The sequence below is a fragment of the Berghia stephanieae genome, chromosome 3 (assembly GCF_034508935.2).
Source record: "Berghia stephanieae isolate SIO BIC M18660-M18661 chromosome 3, UCSD_Bste_1.3, whole genome shotgun sequence".
NCBI classification, from domain to species: domain Eukaryota; kingdom Metazoa; phylum Mollusca; class Gastropoda; order Nudibranchia; family Aeolidiidae; genus Berghia; species Berghia stephanieae.
Genome location: NC_088362.1, coordinates 9,017,786 through 9,034,072, shown reverse-complemented (window position 1 = coordinate 9,034,072; position 16,287 = coordinate 9,017,786). Strand labels below are relative to the sequence as shown.

The 16,287-nt window shown below is 34.4% G+C and overlaps 1 protein-coding gene across 2 annotated transcripts in view; it reads right to left on the bottom strand.

Annotated features, from left to right (window-relative positions):
- The window catches only part of LOC144967120 (uncharacterized), a 107,339-nt gene that overhangs the window by 53,343 nt on the left and 37,709 nt on the right, over window positions 1–16,287 (bottom strand). For both annotated transcript variants that reach the window (XM_078903965.1, XM_078903966.1), the window contains exons 21-30: window positions 14,448–14,579; window positions 13,564–13,740; window positions 11,623–11,779; window positions 9,999–10,096; window positions 7,324–7,428; window positions 6,072–6,200; window positions 4,938–5,026; window positions 3,202–3,308; window positions 1,176–1,294; window positions 116–248 (exon numbers count right to left, since the gene is read on the bottom strand). In XM_078903965.1, coding sequence (XP_078760091.1) covers window positions 116–248; window positions 1,176–1,294; window positions 3,202–3,308; window positions 4,938–5,026; window positions 6,072–6,200; window positions 7,324–7,428; window positions 9,999–10,096; window positions 11,623–11,779; window positions 13,564–13,740; window positions 14,448–14,579 — 1,246 coding nt within the window. The remainder of the gene's footprint in view (window positions 1–115; window positions 249–1,175; window positions 1,295–3,201; window positions 3,309–4,937; window positions 5,027–6,071; window positions 6,201–7,323; window positions 7,429–9,998; window positions 10,097–11,622; window positions 11,780–13,563; window positions 13,741–14,447; window positions 14,580–16,287) is intronic.

Genomic DNA, 16,287 nt, shown 5'->3' with positions numbered 1-16,287 from the left:
GGATGTTTTTTTCTCTTTTATCTTTATTTCTTTTTTTGCCGGACACGATTTCATACATACGTTTTCAGATTTCTTTCTTTTACATTGTTGCTATCAAAAGGAACAAGCTACTTACCCATTTGCAATTGGATTGTGAGGGCATTTAACAGCTTCAGACCATGGCATGCATTTTTGGTACGACTTAGTAAAACTCACTTTACCATTATAAGACCAACCCATGTCTTTCACATTATAGCACATATCCTTATCTGTTACGAGTAAATATTAGATAATATATAACTATAAATGGTCTATTGTATTACCATAATTAAAGCATATTTAGATATAAAAGGGAATTGGGTGGACGCTTAGTGGGTTGCAAATGATAATAAAAACTATTGTAAGCTGAAAAAAATATAAAAGTAAATGGAAAAGAAAGAACAAGTAAGTATTAATAAGAAAATTTTACCCAATACAGACAGGGATTTGAGAAGAATGACAATATCTTGATATTTCCAACATTAAGCAGAAGCTGCAATATTACTTAAATATCGACGACTCTGGATTTATTGTGGATGAAATCAAAGTTGCATTACTGTACTGCTCTCTTGGTGAAAACAATTAGATATAAAATGTCAGATTAGATTGCATTCCCACTGTTGAGGGTTAATCAATCAACTACGTGACCCACCGCCTCAAAATGAATTTTTTGTCAGGGTAATTTAGATGCTTTCATAAAGTTGGATGTGAGGGTCCAGGAGAAGGAAGAACTTAGTCTGGCTACTCATCTCCAGCTGTTTCAACAGGATGTGATCTGAGCTGGTATCACCTTTTAACAGGACATGGCAGAACTGCATCAAATATGAGCAATTGGAAACTTGGGAATTGTGATGCCTGCCGGAAATGTCAGGCCGGTTCAGAGACCAGCGATCACATCGTCCTGCACTGTCCAGTAATAAGACTTGCCGGTGTTTATAGCAATACGCTACCACTACAACTTATCGAATTTAAATCTATATATTCTAAAAGCATGAAACATGGATGAAGTTAGTCATTTTATTAGGGAGAATGTAAGTGTGAAATACCTAATTTCTTTTTCTTTTTCTGTCATTTCAATTTTAAATTCCCTTTTTTATCATTCGCTTACCCAGATTGAGTGAATGTCTCAAATATGGATAGAAATGACCCACAATTACCTGCCATCCATCTGACCGTAGCTTTCAAGGTGGGGTAAGAATTGGCACCCCCCGCAAATTCCAGTTTGACATGTTCATTGAACACGTAAGTGACCTTGTTGTACATCTTCTCATAAAATCTGTGTGATGGAAATAAAAGCATGCGCAAAAATTTATATCTCTCTTTGTCTATCTCAGTCTTTCCCTCTCTCTCTTTTCTCTCTTTCTCTCACTCTCACACTATCATTCCTTATCTCTTCCTTTCCCCCTTCTCTCTCTCTCTCTCTCTCTCTCTCTCTCTCTCTCTCTCTCTCCGTTTTCTCTCCGTTCTCTCTCTCAGTATTCTTCCTATCTATTTTTAAAATAAGCTATAATCATAATATTTAGGCCAGTCTTGAGATCCAAATGGAGGTCACATAATTCGTCAGTTAATAACATAGGCAAATAGGAGTCCAATTTTCAGCCATTAAACTGAGCATTACTCTTCATCCGAGTATCTGATTTTTAAAAGATGGGTATCATTGTGTTGAGAAGCGATTTATAATGATGCAGGTTTCATTGAGATGGAACCAAAGTACTGTAAAAGGAAAAAAGAATATCATATGTTTCCGTCATGGAGTTGACAACTTTTGGATGATAAAAAATAAGACTGGATAGATCAATTCAATTGAAACTTCCAACACATTCTGTTAAAATATCCAACAAACCCGCTTTCATCTATTCATGCTTATCTCTTAATGCGCTTTATCAAATACTACAGAAAATCATCCCTTACCTAGACCAATTTCCATGAAATTTTTAGAGGTGGAAGTGGAAGAAAAATAATCACAAGAAAGTCACATCTCAACCGATTCACTCCTTTTAAATAGCTGGCATCCACATTCTTTAAGAAACAGCTTACCCAGATAAGGGAGCAGGTAGTGGTATTGGAATGGACAAAAATGGCAATGCTGATGACCAACGTCCAGCATTTTCTCCAGTGACAATTATTGATACACAAACTCTCACCTTCAAAGCGTGAGAGCTTCAATAGGTTGTACCATTCGGACTCAAGTCAAAATAGTCTCCTATATGTATTCGGACTCAAACTCCAATGTGCATTTACAAACAACTGTGTATCAGATGTGAAATGGACAGGAAATTTGATCTGGACCTGCTGTGTGTTCTATGAACTAGCCGTAATTTTTGACACAAATTAAAAATAATGGTAACCACAAAAGTGAACAAGTTACAAAATCTGAAACATCACACAATAAAGGCAAACAGGGAAATAGTAATCTGAGCTCGTAGCAGTATAGTTTTTGATTGTGTTTTAAATTCAATATATTTTTGTTCTTGACAATTATGTAAAACTGATGCAAATGAAATTAGCAGTAATGAATGGCTGTTGGAAATGTCAAGAGGTAACTTGAATCTGCTTTATTGGACTGGAAAGACAAAATCATTGATCATTTGGAAGTCAGTCCAAATATTCGGAAGAAAAACTTTAAAACTCCTCAAAGTGTAATGGGAACAAAAGTCAGTCAAAGTAACACTGACCTAAATGAAGATCGTTTCTCACAGCCTACTTTATACAGTGTCAAATAAAATCAGGAGAAAATAATGCATATTGTGATAGTGTTAGACAAGTAACAATCCTGCAGTCTGAAGTAGGGGTATCAGCCCGGAGTTAGTCTGATATCACCAAAACAGAATTTATTCTGAACCCTCCTTCTATCACTATAAGTTCCATCTCTGCCCATTGTCCGCAAACCGTTCCAAAGATAATAAAGAGAATCTCACATAACCTGTGTTGTATTCCCCTGACAGCTTCCTTAGATTAAGCAAAGGGAGACTATTCAGACTCGAGTCCGAATTGCCACTTCGGTTTCAATAATAGTGATGAGACTATCATAAGTACCTATAAGTCAAACTCTCATTTGATGAAAGTTCTATTGAAAACGGATTTTAAAGACTACAACTATTTTGTTTTTTTTTTAATGAGAAGCTTATAGAATATTCCTTTTTTAAAAGTGGATTGTTCATCTTCATCAAACTATCAACTTACTTGTGCAAGATACCAGCTGAATCTGACAGTGACATCTTTAGAGTGTCGAAAGGGTGTAAATCAAATTCATTCATAGTAATAATAAATCTTCCTTTGCCCCCATCACCCTGGTAAAATAGAATATTTATTTACATCAATTCCTCATTACTACGGTTTAGGTTTAGTCTTGGTTTTAATGAGATGGATTGTAAATTGATACACAACGAACAAAATAACCGGTTGATATTTTTTTAGACAGGACGAGACTCATTTTATTAATTTCCGCTACCATGTTTCACGGCAGTACAGTAATTATAACCCTAATAATACATAAACAATAATAATGCTGGTAATAATATGTAATACATTACATCTCCCAATGCTTAAAAAAAACTAATCAAGGTTTTAATAAAAATTATATAGCAGGGATGCAAAGATCAGGCGAGATAAGATCAACAACAAAAATGAAATTAGTTTTCCCTCGTGTTATTAATATCCAAGATCTGATAATAATAAATAAAACCCATAATGACCCTCTGTAGCTTTCAAATGGTTTCAATTAACTATAATAATTATATAGACTTGATTAGAAATTAAATTTAAGAAAATAAAATATGCATATAACTCAATACCTATTGTTAATTGACTGCAATCGAAATAGCATAGAACAATATTCCAACCAGATTTACAAGAGATGCATCATTAATAATAATAACCATGACCTTTGTCATGCAGAATTTAACAAAGTCAATAATGAATTGCAATAGCAAATATATCTAATTGTGAATTGTTAACGTGATTCTTTAAAAAGGTATAATTAAACAAAAGTGAATGAATTTGTGTGAGAATACTCTGTCAAAGCATTGTGGGAACAATAACTCGAATAACCTCTACATTCATTGTCGATGCTTAATTCTGCTTTATGTGCGTAAGGATGAAAATTTTCAACGATGTAGGTGGGAAATAGATAGCCATGTTCGACAATCTTGTAGATCTGCCGAAGTATTGGATCATTTAATGTTTCGGATGCAATGTCGGTCTTGGTAATAGGTAGGTCGGTGAGAATTTGGAATACCCGATGTAGGTCTTCAGGGAATGATGTTGGGGCTCCTTTACATACAGGGGGTAACCGACCCTACATCGTTGTAATGGGTAGGCATGTTTAATTTTATAAACATAAGCACTCAAGATGATACGTCAACGCTGAATTCGAGATGATGCATGGTCCCGTATTGCTTTGTTTTCAACAAACATACCAAGAAGAAACTTGTGATCCATTTTTACTGTGACATACTCACCAAATATATATTTGTGGAATTTACGCAGTCCAAAATGATTGATAACGCTTCTTTATCCAGTTGAGAGTAATTTTTTCCCATTATCCAATGACATGGATGCAAATCTATCAACTTTTTGGTTCCATTGTAGAAACGGTGCAAAGTTATTGCAGATATATCCCTGGGCGATGCATCACATGAGAGAATGAGGGATTTTGGGATCGAAATGGACAAGCAGATTCTTTCATGAGAGACTAAAATTTGAATCTTCAAATGCTGTTTGGTTGTCTGGGCCTATTTTCATGAACGCGGACTAGTGCTTAGTCTCTGACTTTAGTCGAGGACTTGATCAAATCAGATTTTATGTGAGCTGACCAAGTTAGTCCCAGACTAAAATCACAGCTCCTTCACACTAAGTTTGGCCAAGTTTTAGTCATTACGAATGTTGAAATGTTTCATTATTTATAAAAAATTCATTACCTTAAAATTCCAGATACAGTATCCGTCTTTGTTCGAATCAATGTTGTAGATCTGATTGCGCAAATTGAGTTCTATGTTCTTGTTGCAGTCTGGTGTCAAAAAATATAATTGATATATAATGCCACAATAATAATGAGTAATTTAATTTATAGGGGGTGGGGGATGGGGGGTGGGGGGGGGGAGTTCAGGACAGTGATTATGAGTTCATGTCATACTAGTTTCCGAATAAAGGCAACGCGCTTTAACTGTTATAAAGATACAACTTAAGTAGTTTGCATCCAATTTTGAATAAATGATTTATTGCATTTTATCTACATCATGTTGCTATTACTTTTTCATTCAATAGGGCAAAAAATCTAACGATAATGTCTGTTTTCATTTTGAACCTCCTATTCTTTCTTTTGTTATTTTATTTTTCTTTCATTTTGAAAAGCCCTTTCAAGTCTCTGATTCAGTTAATAATTTTTTTAATATCCTGAAATGAATTGTAATAATAATGACACTAGCACCATGCAACTTGTAGAAATATTTCCTGACCAAAATGGCAGCGTCTTGATCACGCCATGATGTTAGTTTGTTACTGATAATCCTGGCTGGACAAGTCGTTTCATAACGATTTCACACCAAATAATTTTTTGGTTGTTCGTTTTTTTTAAAGTCCGCAACGGTGGTAGGTAGTGATATGTTTATTTGATTTTCTGATTATTTTTCCGCTTACGATTCTTTGTCCGTAAGAAAATATAGTTAAATGGTTTAGATAAAGTTTTCACCTGACCAATAGCCACTCCAGAGCGGCGGGGTTATAGGTCAGTAATGACTAATGGGCGATATAGCCCATTCATCATTACTGAACATGGACCTGGCCTATTTTCAATTGGTGGGTTTCCATATTTAAACCAATATTCAAGAGATTTTACAGTAATATTATAACTATCAAAGACTGTTGGAGTAACTAAACTAAATAATTTGTCACTGACAATAAATAGGTGTTAGGTGGATATAGGTCAGCACTGACGAACATGAGGTCGCTTGCGGACATTGATGAGTAATGACCAATATCCCTAGCCATTGATAATAATGACTAAGTTCTTAACCGTATTTAATTCCAAAATATTTTGATACATTATTACTTACCACCCATACAAAGACCACAGGTTGAACGACAGTTTAATTGTAGAACTGGATAGTCACTGCAATCATGATTAGGAAGTGCTTTAACTAGAGCAGGGCAAGTGTCAAGATAATCAAAGCATTGCTTTAAATCTGTAAAAAAAAAACAAATTAAGTCATTTTCATTGTTCACTAAGTGATAAATTATTCTTTGTCAAAATTAATCATTTATACTAGACTATCAGTCCCATATTGTAAGTTATCAATGATGTTGTCTTCTAATTAGAAATGCCCCCCCCCCCCCACCCCCAGAAAACTTATATTTCAAATAATTATAAAATAAAAAGACCCTTGCCAAACATTTTCAAATCAAAGACTTCTTTACAAGTCTCGGGTTTGACATTTTTGGACACAAGTTAAGGTTTATCTTAATTGATTGATATTTGAAGTAAACGATTTTAAGCCAAAATCAAAAAAAAAGAAATTCACAACAGACTGTGTTTTTAGCAGAAGAGTCATCATTACTGCTAATGTGCGGCTATGTTGTCTAGTGGTATGATACTCCCCTTCGGGTCGGAAGGTTCTGGGTTCGAGTCCCACTCTGAGCGACACATAGTTGAGTCATTGGAAAAGACTTAATGCACATTCTCTCACCATAAAAAGAGTACCTGGCCGTTTACAGCGCTGTCTCTATCGGAAAAAAATTGTACTTTCGCCTAACAGGGTTGCTGTTGACTAGGGACCTTGTAGAACTTTTTGAGCATGTTTACGTGATACTGCTCTATATAGAAGCTCAATTTTTTTTAATGACTGTTAAACCTGGTATAATGTCTGGATGAAGCGGATATAGAAACGTAAGCAAAATGTTACAGTGATAAAAAAAATGACATTTTGGGTACTCTGTTGTTTGTATTTTGGCGCCAGTAAAAAGGAAGATGATAGAGGAAAGTTGTGGTCATGAGGTTAATAGCAAGGGAAAACATAAATGGAGACAGAAGGCACAGCAAATGAACTCCTGCCCACCATAGGATGTCAGAAGACACCACCCAGTTCTGGATACTCGTAGACGATGAAACTATAGTCATTCTCCTAAATTAATTCTTCAAAAAAATGTTTAACTACAAACTTAACCAGAGTCGCATATATTTGACTATCAGTACAATTTTGAGTATTCTCCAAAATAATACGGTTTTAAATTGACGGGTCACATATGCTTACACCAGGGAACGGATATTTTACAAAAGCACAGCATGGGATCAATGGTTGACATTCTTACCCACACTTGGCTTGACTTGACACACAAAGTGAAACAATTTATCTTTACACCAGTCATCAGTCCACAACTTGTTCTTTTCCATAACCATACATTTGTCTCCATCGGCTTAGAAGAGATAAAATAATTACAATATGAAGACAATCTTAAATTATCAAGAGTTAAATCACGGAATATTATCATCTTTAAAAAAACATGAGCTTTGATATAACGTAATACCCATTTGATCAGCTACAATCGCTTTGCAATGAAATCGAACCCAACAGGGTAGAAGGAGATAATTTTGTCTTTCAAAATTGTCCGACATATGGAAGCCATATGAAGATGGGTGATATCCTGTTGAAAGACTGAGAAACCTTCAGTCCTTTTCATTATTGGACAGGCATACGACTCAAGAATTTCATTCCGATATCTTTCTCCGTTCAGATGTCCATGAATAATGACAATGAGAGTTTTGTTCGAGCGCCCACGCCCCCTTACACCATAACACTCCTCCAAATGGCTCGATTTCAGAAATGTTTCTATCGTCGAATCGCAGATTATAAACTATCGATATCCTTTCTTGTCCATCTGAATTTGATAGGGTGAAACAACTTCACCGCTGAACAATATGGAACTCCATTTGGGCTGATACCCTCTTTGATAATTAGGACCCAAATCGAGGCAGTGACGGGCATTTGCTTTGTATGGTTGACAGCCAAGGCTAATATACACTGTCGACAGCACATTAAGCCTCCATGTTTCAAACAGCGTATTATGGTCTGTTGAGACGCATTGAGTTTGGCTGCAACGTTTCTTATGATGCAAAAGGATTGATCTTTAATGCATCCAGGATGGCAACATCTTGGTCATCAGCTGTTTTCTTTATAAGTCCTTGATATTGATCCTGTGCCTGTTGTTCCAAGCCTTCGAAACAACTGAAGTATTGCGGATTGGTTCCAATCAAAATGCAGACCAGATTTTGTCATCCCTATTGTCTGGTTTAGTTCAACCTCTGAAAGACTGGGAAATCTTAATAACGTTTTGTGATCTCAGGAAATTTTCAGAAAGTCGGTACTCCTCGATGGCCAGTAGCGTTTCTGAGCTTTTTGAATTTTAAATTGCCTTTAAATACTCATCTCCAAGAGGTTGAGGTCATAATCCCTAACGATTTTTTCAGTGCTGGCCAATGTAACATCATCGAAGCATCACAAGGGCTCAAAACGTAATTAATTGCTCTTTGTGCTTTCAGTCTTGCGCACTGACAAGCATTTGGTTATGACAGAAAAATCATGAGTAATCTTTTGAAAGATCATATATATCTCGAAATGCAAGAGATAAGCTAAGCTATCAATATCATTCTACACCGTCAAAATTTGAGGAATAGTTTTTAAAGACACCTGGTGTTGCTGGTGTTGCCTGGTGTGTATGTGTGTGTGGGGGGGTATTTATAAGAGCAATTTATCATCATCATCATCACGATACACACGATATATATATATATATTATATATATATATATTATATTATATTATATATAATTCTATCTATATATCACCGTTTTAAAAATATTTCTTGCCTATAAATTTGTTCAGCCTATACAATGACTTCTTCGGAGCAGCAAAATATGTTGCAGATATTTTGTGTTGTTTAATATGATGCTAATTTGTGCTTATGTGTTTGTCCGTATACACAAGTATATGTAGGTGTGCGTGTGATATGCAATGAGGGGGATGGGGGGGGGGGGCGGTGGGGAGTGGAGATTATTGTGGTGAGTAGCACACTGAAGATAGTAGATGATTTTTCCAGTGTGGATACGTGTTAAATATTTCTTTTTTTACTGTTTAATATAGCCTTTTGTGGGTACTATGTTGAATCTTTTCTCCAGACATAGATTGCATCTTTGGGTTTTTACTGAATAGCTTTTCTGTTTTGAGATGATGTCCCCTGTGATGTTATGGCTGGTGTTGGAATCTTTTAATTCCCAGACGTCTTCGTTTAGAGCTGTAAATTTTCTTCTTTCTTTTTTTTTTTGTTGTTGTTGTTGTTTTTATTTTTTGTCGTGTCTGAAGTTGAGGTGTGTTGATTGGAGCGGAATTTGAAAGGACTCTCTGTCAGTCCAATGTACGTTTTCCTGATTTCTTGTGTTGGTGTGTGTGATGGTTGCTTTGTATATTATGTTCGAATCGAGGCAATTGCCCCAAACCAGACACGTGTCTTTATTTCTGTAGTTGCACTGCTTTTGTGTGTGGTGTTTTGTTGGTTGTGAACATTTAGGATGCGTCTGTTATGTGCTTTAATTATGTCTCAGATTTTGTTCATGCAGGAAAAGCTGACCTTTATGGTGTTTCTGTTCAGTATGTTTGTGTCACCTGTAGTCATGTGGAAAACAGGTGTCTATCAGTTTACGAAATTTCTGTCCGATACTAGCTGTGAGATTTTTGTCAAAGGAGGCTTGAACCACATTATGTTGTGTGATCTTGAATGTTTTCAGCTGAGCTGAATTGGGGGTCTTTATTGCCTCGGAGTTTATGATCTCGAAGGGTCCTGAGTATATATATATATATATATATATATATATATAATATATATATATATTATATATATGTTTGTGTGTGTGTGTGTACATGTGTGTGTGTTTATGTGATTGTGTGTCTGTGTTTATATGATAGAAAATTTGTCTAAGTAAAGGGTGCTCACCTTCTTCCCAGTTATTCCAATTTATCAACTCGCCATCACTCCATCTGAATTGAGTTTTATTAATTCTTGTGCCACCCAGCCAAATTCGTTCATTTTCTCTGATAAGATGTTTAAGAAATAAAACTAGTTACAATCAAAGGGAACATAAATATAATATAAAGTTAAGAATATGTTTTGATAGCTATATCATTGATCCATTAAAAGACATAAGGAGGTGAACTGAAACTTCTTTATAACCAAGCAGATATAATCAGAGTGGTGGCAAATATGGAAATGCATGGAAGAATGCATGGTTTATTGAGGGCTATGAAAATCGTTTGCCAAAGTGAAAAGAACTAAAATAAAAGATTTCTAGTCATTTTAATCTAAAATTCCTTTTTAGTGAAAAGAACTAAAATAAAAGATTTCTAGTCATTTTAATCTAAAATTCCTTTTTATTTTGGTTTCTGTTTCAACTTCACAAAATACCATTTTGAGACGATAGGTCAAAAATCGACGTGTATATTTGCATGCCTGATATCCGAAACCATTTATGAGTCTAGTTTAACATTTTGTAATGGACAATATTTTGCATCATTTTTTAAAAGATTTTCATAACAACAATGGGCCCATAAGAATTTGGGTTATTAGACCTGCAAATAATTACATGTCGTCTGAAATACATTTTGCCCAAATCGGATTATCCAAAGTCGGTTATTTTTGTATTAATTGTAATCAAGGTCCCCAAAATTATTAATCTTTATGTGTTTTGTTTCATACCAGTTCCACTCACTTTTTCTCCCCTCTTTATTCTTTAAAATTAGAATTAAAATACATACTTTCATACACTTGTGATTTCAATATCATTATATTATCTTTATTGAAATGTATTAATTGCAGCTGTTTGTTTCAACAATTTCTCAATATTATCCTTAATGAAATTTCCCATTTGATTAGCCACTATATACATGTTTCCGTCAGTTCACAATAGAGATGAAGGAGCTAGAATTAAAGAGTTTCTCTTATGGAATTTATTATGTCCTAAGCATTTTTATGAAAGTTGCTGCAGAAGAATTATGCTGCGAGATCACAGACTTTCTCCATGAATTAACCCATAAGGGCCATGGTTGAAAAAAAGAAAAAAATTAAGTTTCACCTAACAATATTTTTTGACTGGAGCCCAATTGAAAAAATCTATTGGGGGCCGGGGATAGCATTGAAAACCTTACATTAATGATTGTAACAGTTTAGACCATCCTATCCCTACCCTCTTCATTTTTTTCTGTACTGAATATTGCCAACTACTAAGAGCTATCCACAACTTCAGAAAAATAAATGGTATTAGCATTAATAATATTATTTGGATATTTCAAAACTAACTATCTAATTCAATTTTAAAATTAGTTGAATCAGTTTAATTCTCATTCCGAATTTGTTATAAAAAGAGATTCACTTTTTTCCATCTTGTCAAAATATCCAATTCAATTCTTTTTTAAAAATTCCATTTGATGTGAACTGAAACAGGGTTGGTAACTAAAGAAATAGTTATTTCAATTTTTTTTACATTTAATTTAAAGTATTAAAGAATTGAAGAGCTTCACATTTTCCATCAAAGGCCAACACCGTGTGAAGGATTAGGACCTACCGTAAATCTGAGACAAAGTCATTTTGCTCTGCATTCTTGGGTGTAGCTACCCAACCATTTATCTTCTTACAGTGTTCATTCGCACCGAGTTTATCCGTGTAGATTGGAAAATATTTGTAACAATGGTCTCTTTTTAAATTAAAACCGTACGGGCAGCCTGTAGAAAATATAGATGAAATTAATGCTTCCATTCAATTTTATGAAACAAGAACAAGAAGTATGGTTTGGAAAAGCTGGAACTAAATATGAGTCTTACGTCATGATTGACCAGGATACTAGACTTGACAATGTCATGTGGAGAGAGAGAGAGAGAGAGAGAGAGAGAGAGACTGAGAGAGAGAAAGAGAGCGAGAGAGAGACAGAGAGAGAGAGACTGAAAGAGAGAGAAAGAGGGCGAGAGAGAGAGAGAGAGAGACAGAGAGAGACAGAGAGAGAGACACAGAGAGAGACAGAGAGAGAGAGAGAGATAGAGAGCCTTAGTGACATTCATAGGCACTTCTTGTTTAAAAAGTATATAATGTGTCCTTTTTATTATTGACACATTTTGGGTTTGAGTAACTCCAGAGTTATGGAAAATTTCATCAGACGTTTTATTTGCCATATGTACAGAATATATTCAAGTTTTGATTGATATAAGTTTTAACAATGTGCGCACTTTGGTAGCGGAGCTATGACGTCATCGGTAGAAAAGGGTAATTTTGACATAAATTGTAATTTTTTGGACTTTGTCTGACATGATTCGCGAAAGTTTATTTCATTTAACATGTCAATCTAAGGCGGTAAACTGAGTGCATTCATTTTCATCTCCTGTTCGTGAATAATCAGTGTGTCATAGCTATATCAGAAATTTTAATTCTTATAAAATGTTCGCATTGGGTTCCTGTTCGATTTGGTAACTAAAATCAAGTGAGCTGCACTCACTCTGCTACGATAAAATAAGATAGCAACTGAGAGGAAAGGTCAAATGGAGGGCAACACGGACCGAAGAGCAAAATGAATCCACTCAGTTTGCAGCCTAAATAGATCAACTTGGAACATTGCCTTGACTCTGTAACATTATTTTGTGTATGATATGATCACTGCTTATACTGATAATTACAATGATGATGGCAGTTTTTTATCAAAACAAAACAATTATGGTCACGTGTGGCTTTAAATCGGACAATTGCGAAAACACAATGTCTCTTATGAAATTCGGACCCACGATTTGGAATGATCTCCCTCAATCTGTGAGATTCTCGAGCTCAATAGACATTTTCAAAAAAGCCCTGAAAACATATCTTTTCAGGAAATATTTACTTAACTGAACTTTAAATGTATTGTATGTGACATTTATATTGATGATGTATTGATGCCCTTTTATGCTCTTATTTGTTTTGATACTTTGGTTGAATTGTATTTGAATTTTTTTAAAAGGCTTTGCGGTTTCGACGAAAGGCTCTATATAAATATGCTTATTGTTGTTGTCACAAGTAAGATATCATAAAAGAAACTTATTTGGATTAATATGTTGAAAACCAAATTGATGTCGTTACAGCTATTCTTGAGTAACTCAAACCTGAAATGTGTCGATGATTAAAAATAAACACAATGTAAAATACGATTTTATTAAAAATTACCCTTCTCTATTCATGACATCATAACTAAGTTACCAAAGGGGACACAGTGGTAAAACTTATATCAATCGAAACTTTAATATATTCTGCAAAAAACTGTTTGACGAAATCTTACACTGATTTGAAGTTATTCAATCCTGAAATGTATATTAGTAACAATCAAAATAATCAACAAAAATATCATATATTTGTCTCTCTTTCTGTCTGTCTGCCTGCCTGTCTGACTGTCTGTCTGTCTGTCTGTCAGTCTGTCTGTCTGTCAGGATGGATGGATGGATGGATGGATGGATGGATGGATGGGTGTGTTTCTTAAAAGACATCATACTCAGACATGCTGTATTGGCAACAGACCAGGTTCCACTTGACATGCATGTTCTCTCTATGTGGAAAGAGGAATCTTGACATGTGTATTTTGTTTTTTCTCCAACCTTGTAACTATTCTTTGCATTAGACAGAGTCCCTCGAGTTACTCGACCTGGTCTCGAGCAAGTCACTTGAGACACTGTTTGGGAGAAAAAGAAGTATTCATTCCTAACAATTCATGAAAGTTACGCGTACTTGATTGAAACTGAGAATCACCATGATTCAGCTTATTTATACATTAAGAATAAACAAGACGAGTGAGCATGTTACGTTCCTTGCGGTGAAGTACTTTTAATGTCAAATATCGCTGAAGAACATATAATCAGTGAATTGGTTATTCCATTACGAGCAAAATTGGCTTTCCGCATTTACCGATTCATGGTTAAAATATGTTACAAGTGATAAGGCACTTGACTTTCTCAAAAAATATAATATTGTCAAGCAGTCCTGTAATGAGTGTTTTCTAGGGTGTTGATGTTTAATATAAAAGTTATTGAACGATCGCACTCATATTCTGTAGTATTTTTCATGGAATACAATACATATTTATTAATTTGCACGATGGAAATATTAGGGGTAAAATAAGACCTAAGACTGTTAATTTATTTAAGAACCTCAAATTGTTGCAGTTTTTTTTTTCATTTTTAGAATGATTAATCTCATTTATAACCTGTCCATACATCTCAAATTTTATGAATATTTCTGTATAGCTATGTCAAAGACTTTAGAAAAATCTAATAGCTCTGAATCGTTGGAGCAAAAGAGTTTACAGAATATAAGAAGAAAAAGCCAGAATTAACGTGTATTAGAATGAAATTCAAAATGGAGGTCGCAATTATAATTTACCTTTTACTTTATTTGCTTCCAATGAAGACCTACAAGTCTCAGCACACTCTCTGGCAGCTTTCACAGGATCAGATTGGCATTTTCCACTATTCTTGAAATTCTGACAATCCGATGACTTGTCAGATGGCTTTCCTGTGAAATGATTACGGTTAAAATCAAATAATTTTTATTTAAAGATGGTTGGAAGGATGCATATTCTGGAGCTTGAGTATGAACTCTAGTTTTTATACAGCACAATATACACTAAATGTGCTCAAATTGTTTGTCAATGGGTTCCAAGCCAAAAGCAACACTTAACATGTAGTACGAGATATGACGCTAAAGGTGATAATGTAGTTGTTTTTATTTTCAATGCTATTAACAACTAGGTACTCATTTCACAATTGAGCACACAGTAAGGATGTTGAACAACCTTTTCCAAGGATTCAACTTTGTGCAGCCCTGAGCAGACTCAAACCAGGAACCTGCAGGTTCGACGGCAATTGTCATACAACTGGACCAAATAAATGCCCCAAAATATTCTTAATTGATTATGTTTCTGATCATTCCAAAAAATAAATTGAAAAAAATGAAGTACAGAATGATGCATATCTATATGAGTCGTTTTTATTTTGGATGTGAGGAAAGAAAATTGATACCCTAAAGCAAATAAATAGAAAGCAATAAGTCGGATGCAGCAGCTTATAAATAAAAATTGGACACAAAGCTCATCACAAACATCATATATTATGTATATTTATGACTTGTCACTTCAATCTGATAGAATCATATTGATAGCATGCAAGCACTGATAACTGTGAAGGATACCCAATAAAATTTGAGCTCACCCTTCGCCTCGAAACGGCACTATGTCGCAATTTTCAATTTTGTTATTTTTGTTTGCACCCAATCAAAGCTTATTATTTGCCTAAACATGTGATACCAAATTTATAAAATTCTGATTATTCATTGCCGAGATTTGACCGATTGAAGCAGGGGGAGTGCAAAAACCAAGTTTTGAGGAAATCGACTTTGAAGTTGAGGTACCTGTTTCACGCAGTTGAATCAATGGGCAAAAGTAACTCCTTGGATACGGACATTGAAAATTAAACGACAGATACAAAATTTGGCATGAGCTTAGATCATTCATTTAATAATACGCACACACTTTTTTTGCAATAATCCAATCGTTACTTTTGTAGTTATTTATTATGTAAAATGCTCTCGAATTAATAAAAACACCAATAAACGCCTGCAACTTTATGAAATTGTGTTCACTTGTTGCATACAAATACTTCAAGAATGTTCTTTAACAGAGAGGACGTACAATATATTCAGCATCTATCTGTTATTTAGTAATGTATTTATGCTTTTATTATTTTATGATATTGGCTGAAGAACGGTTTTGAGTCAGAAACATTCCGTGACTGGTATTTTGTTATTTTTGGAAACTGAAATATTCCTTTTTGTTTATTACTTTTTACATCCCACATCTTCTAGCAGTTTAGTATCACTTTGACTTGTGCCTACAAATACTAATTGTACGCTTTAATAACCAATAAGTTCATCCCACATTCTCGACTTTAAATTCTAGAGCATTACAATTTTTCACTTCGATTCTTCATGCACTTTGTTATGACAAAAAGAAAACAAATCTAAATTATTGCAGTTGAATTAATTAGTTTAATTAATTAATTCTTCCTTTATTTTTAAATTATTAATGGTACAAGCATCATTGCTGTAAAAGAAAAAGACACCAGTCAGGGTGATTTGCATAATTACATAATCATTTATCGCTCATTTGAATAAATTGTGTATTTTTTTTTTACTTTGACTTATAACAGTTTTTTTTTGTGTTCAT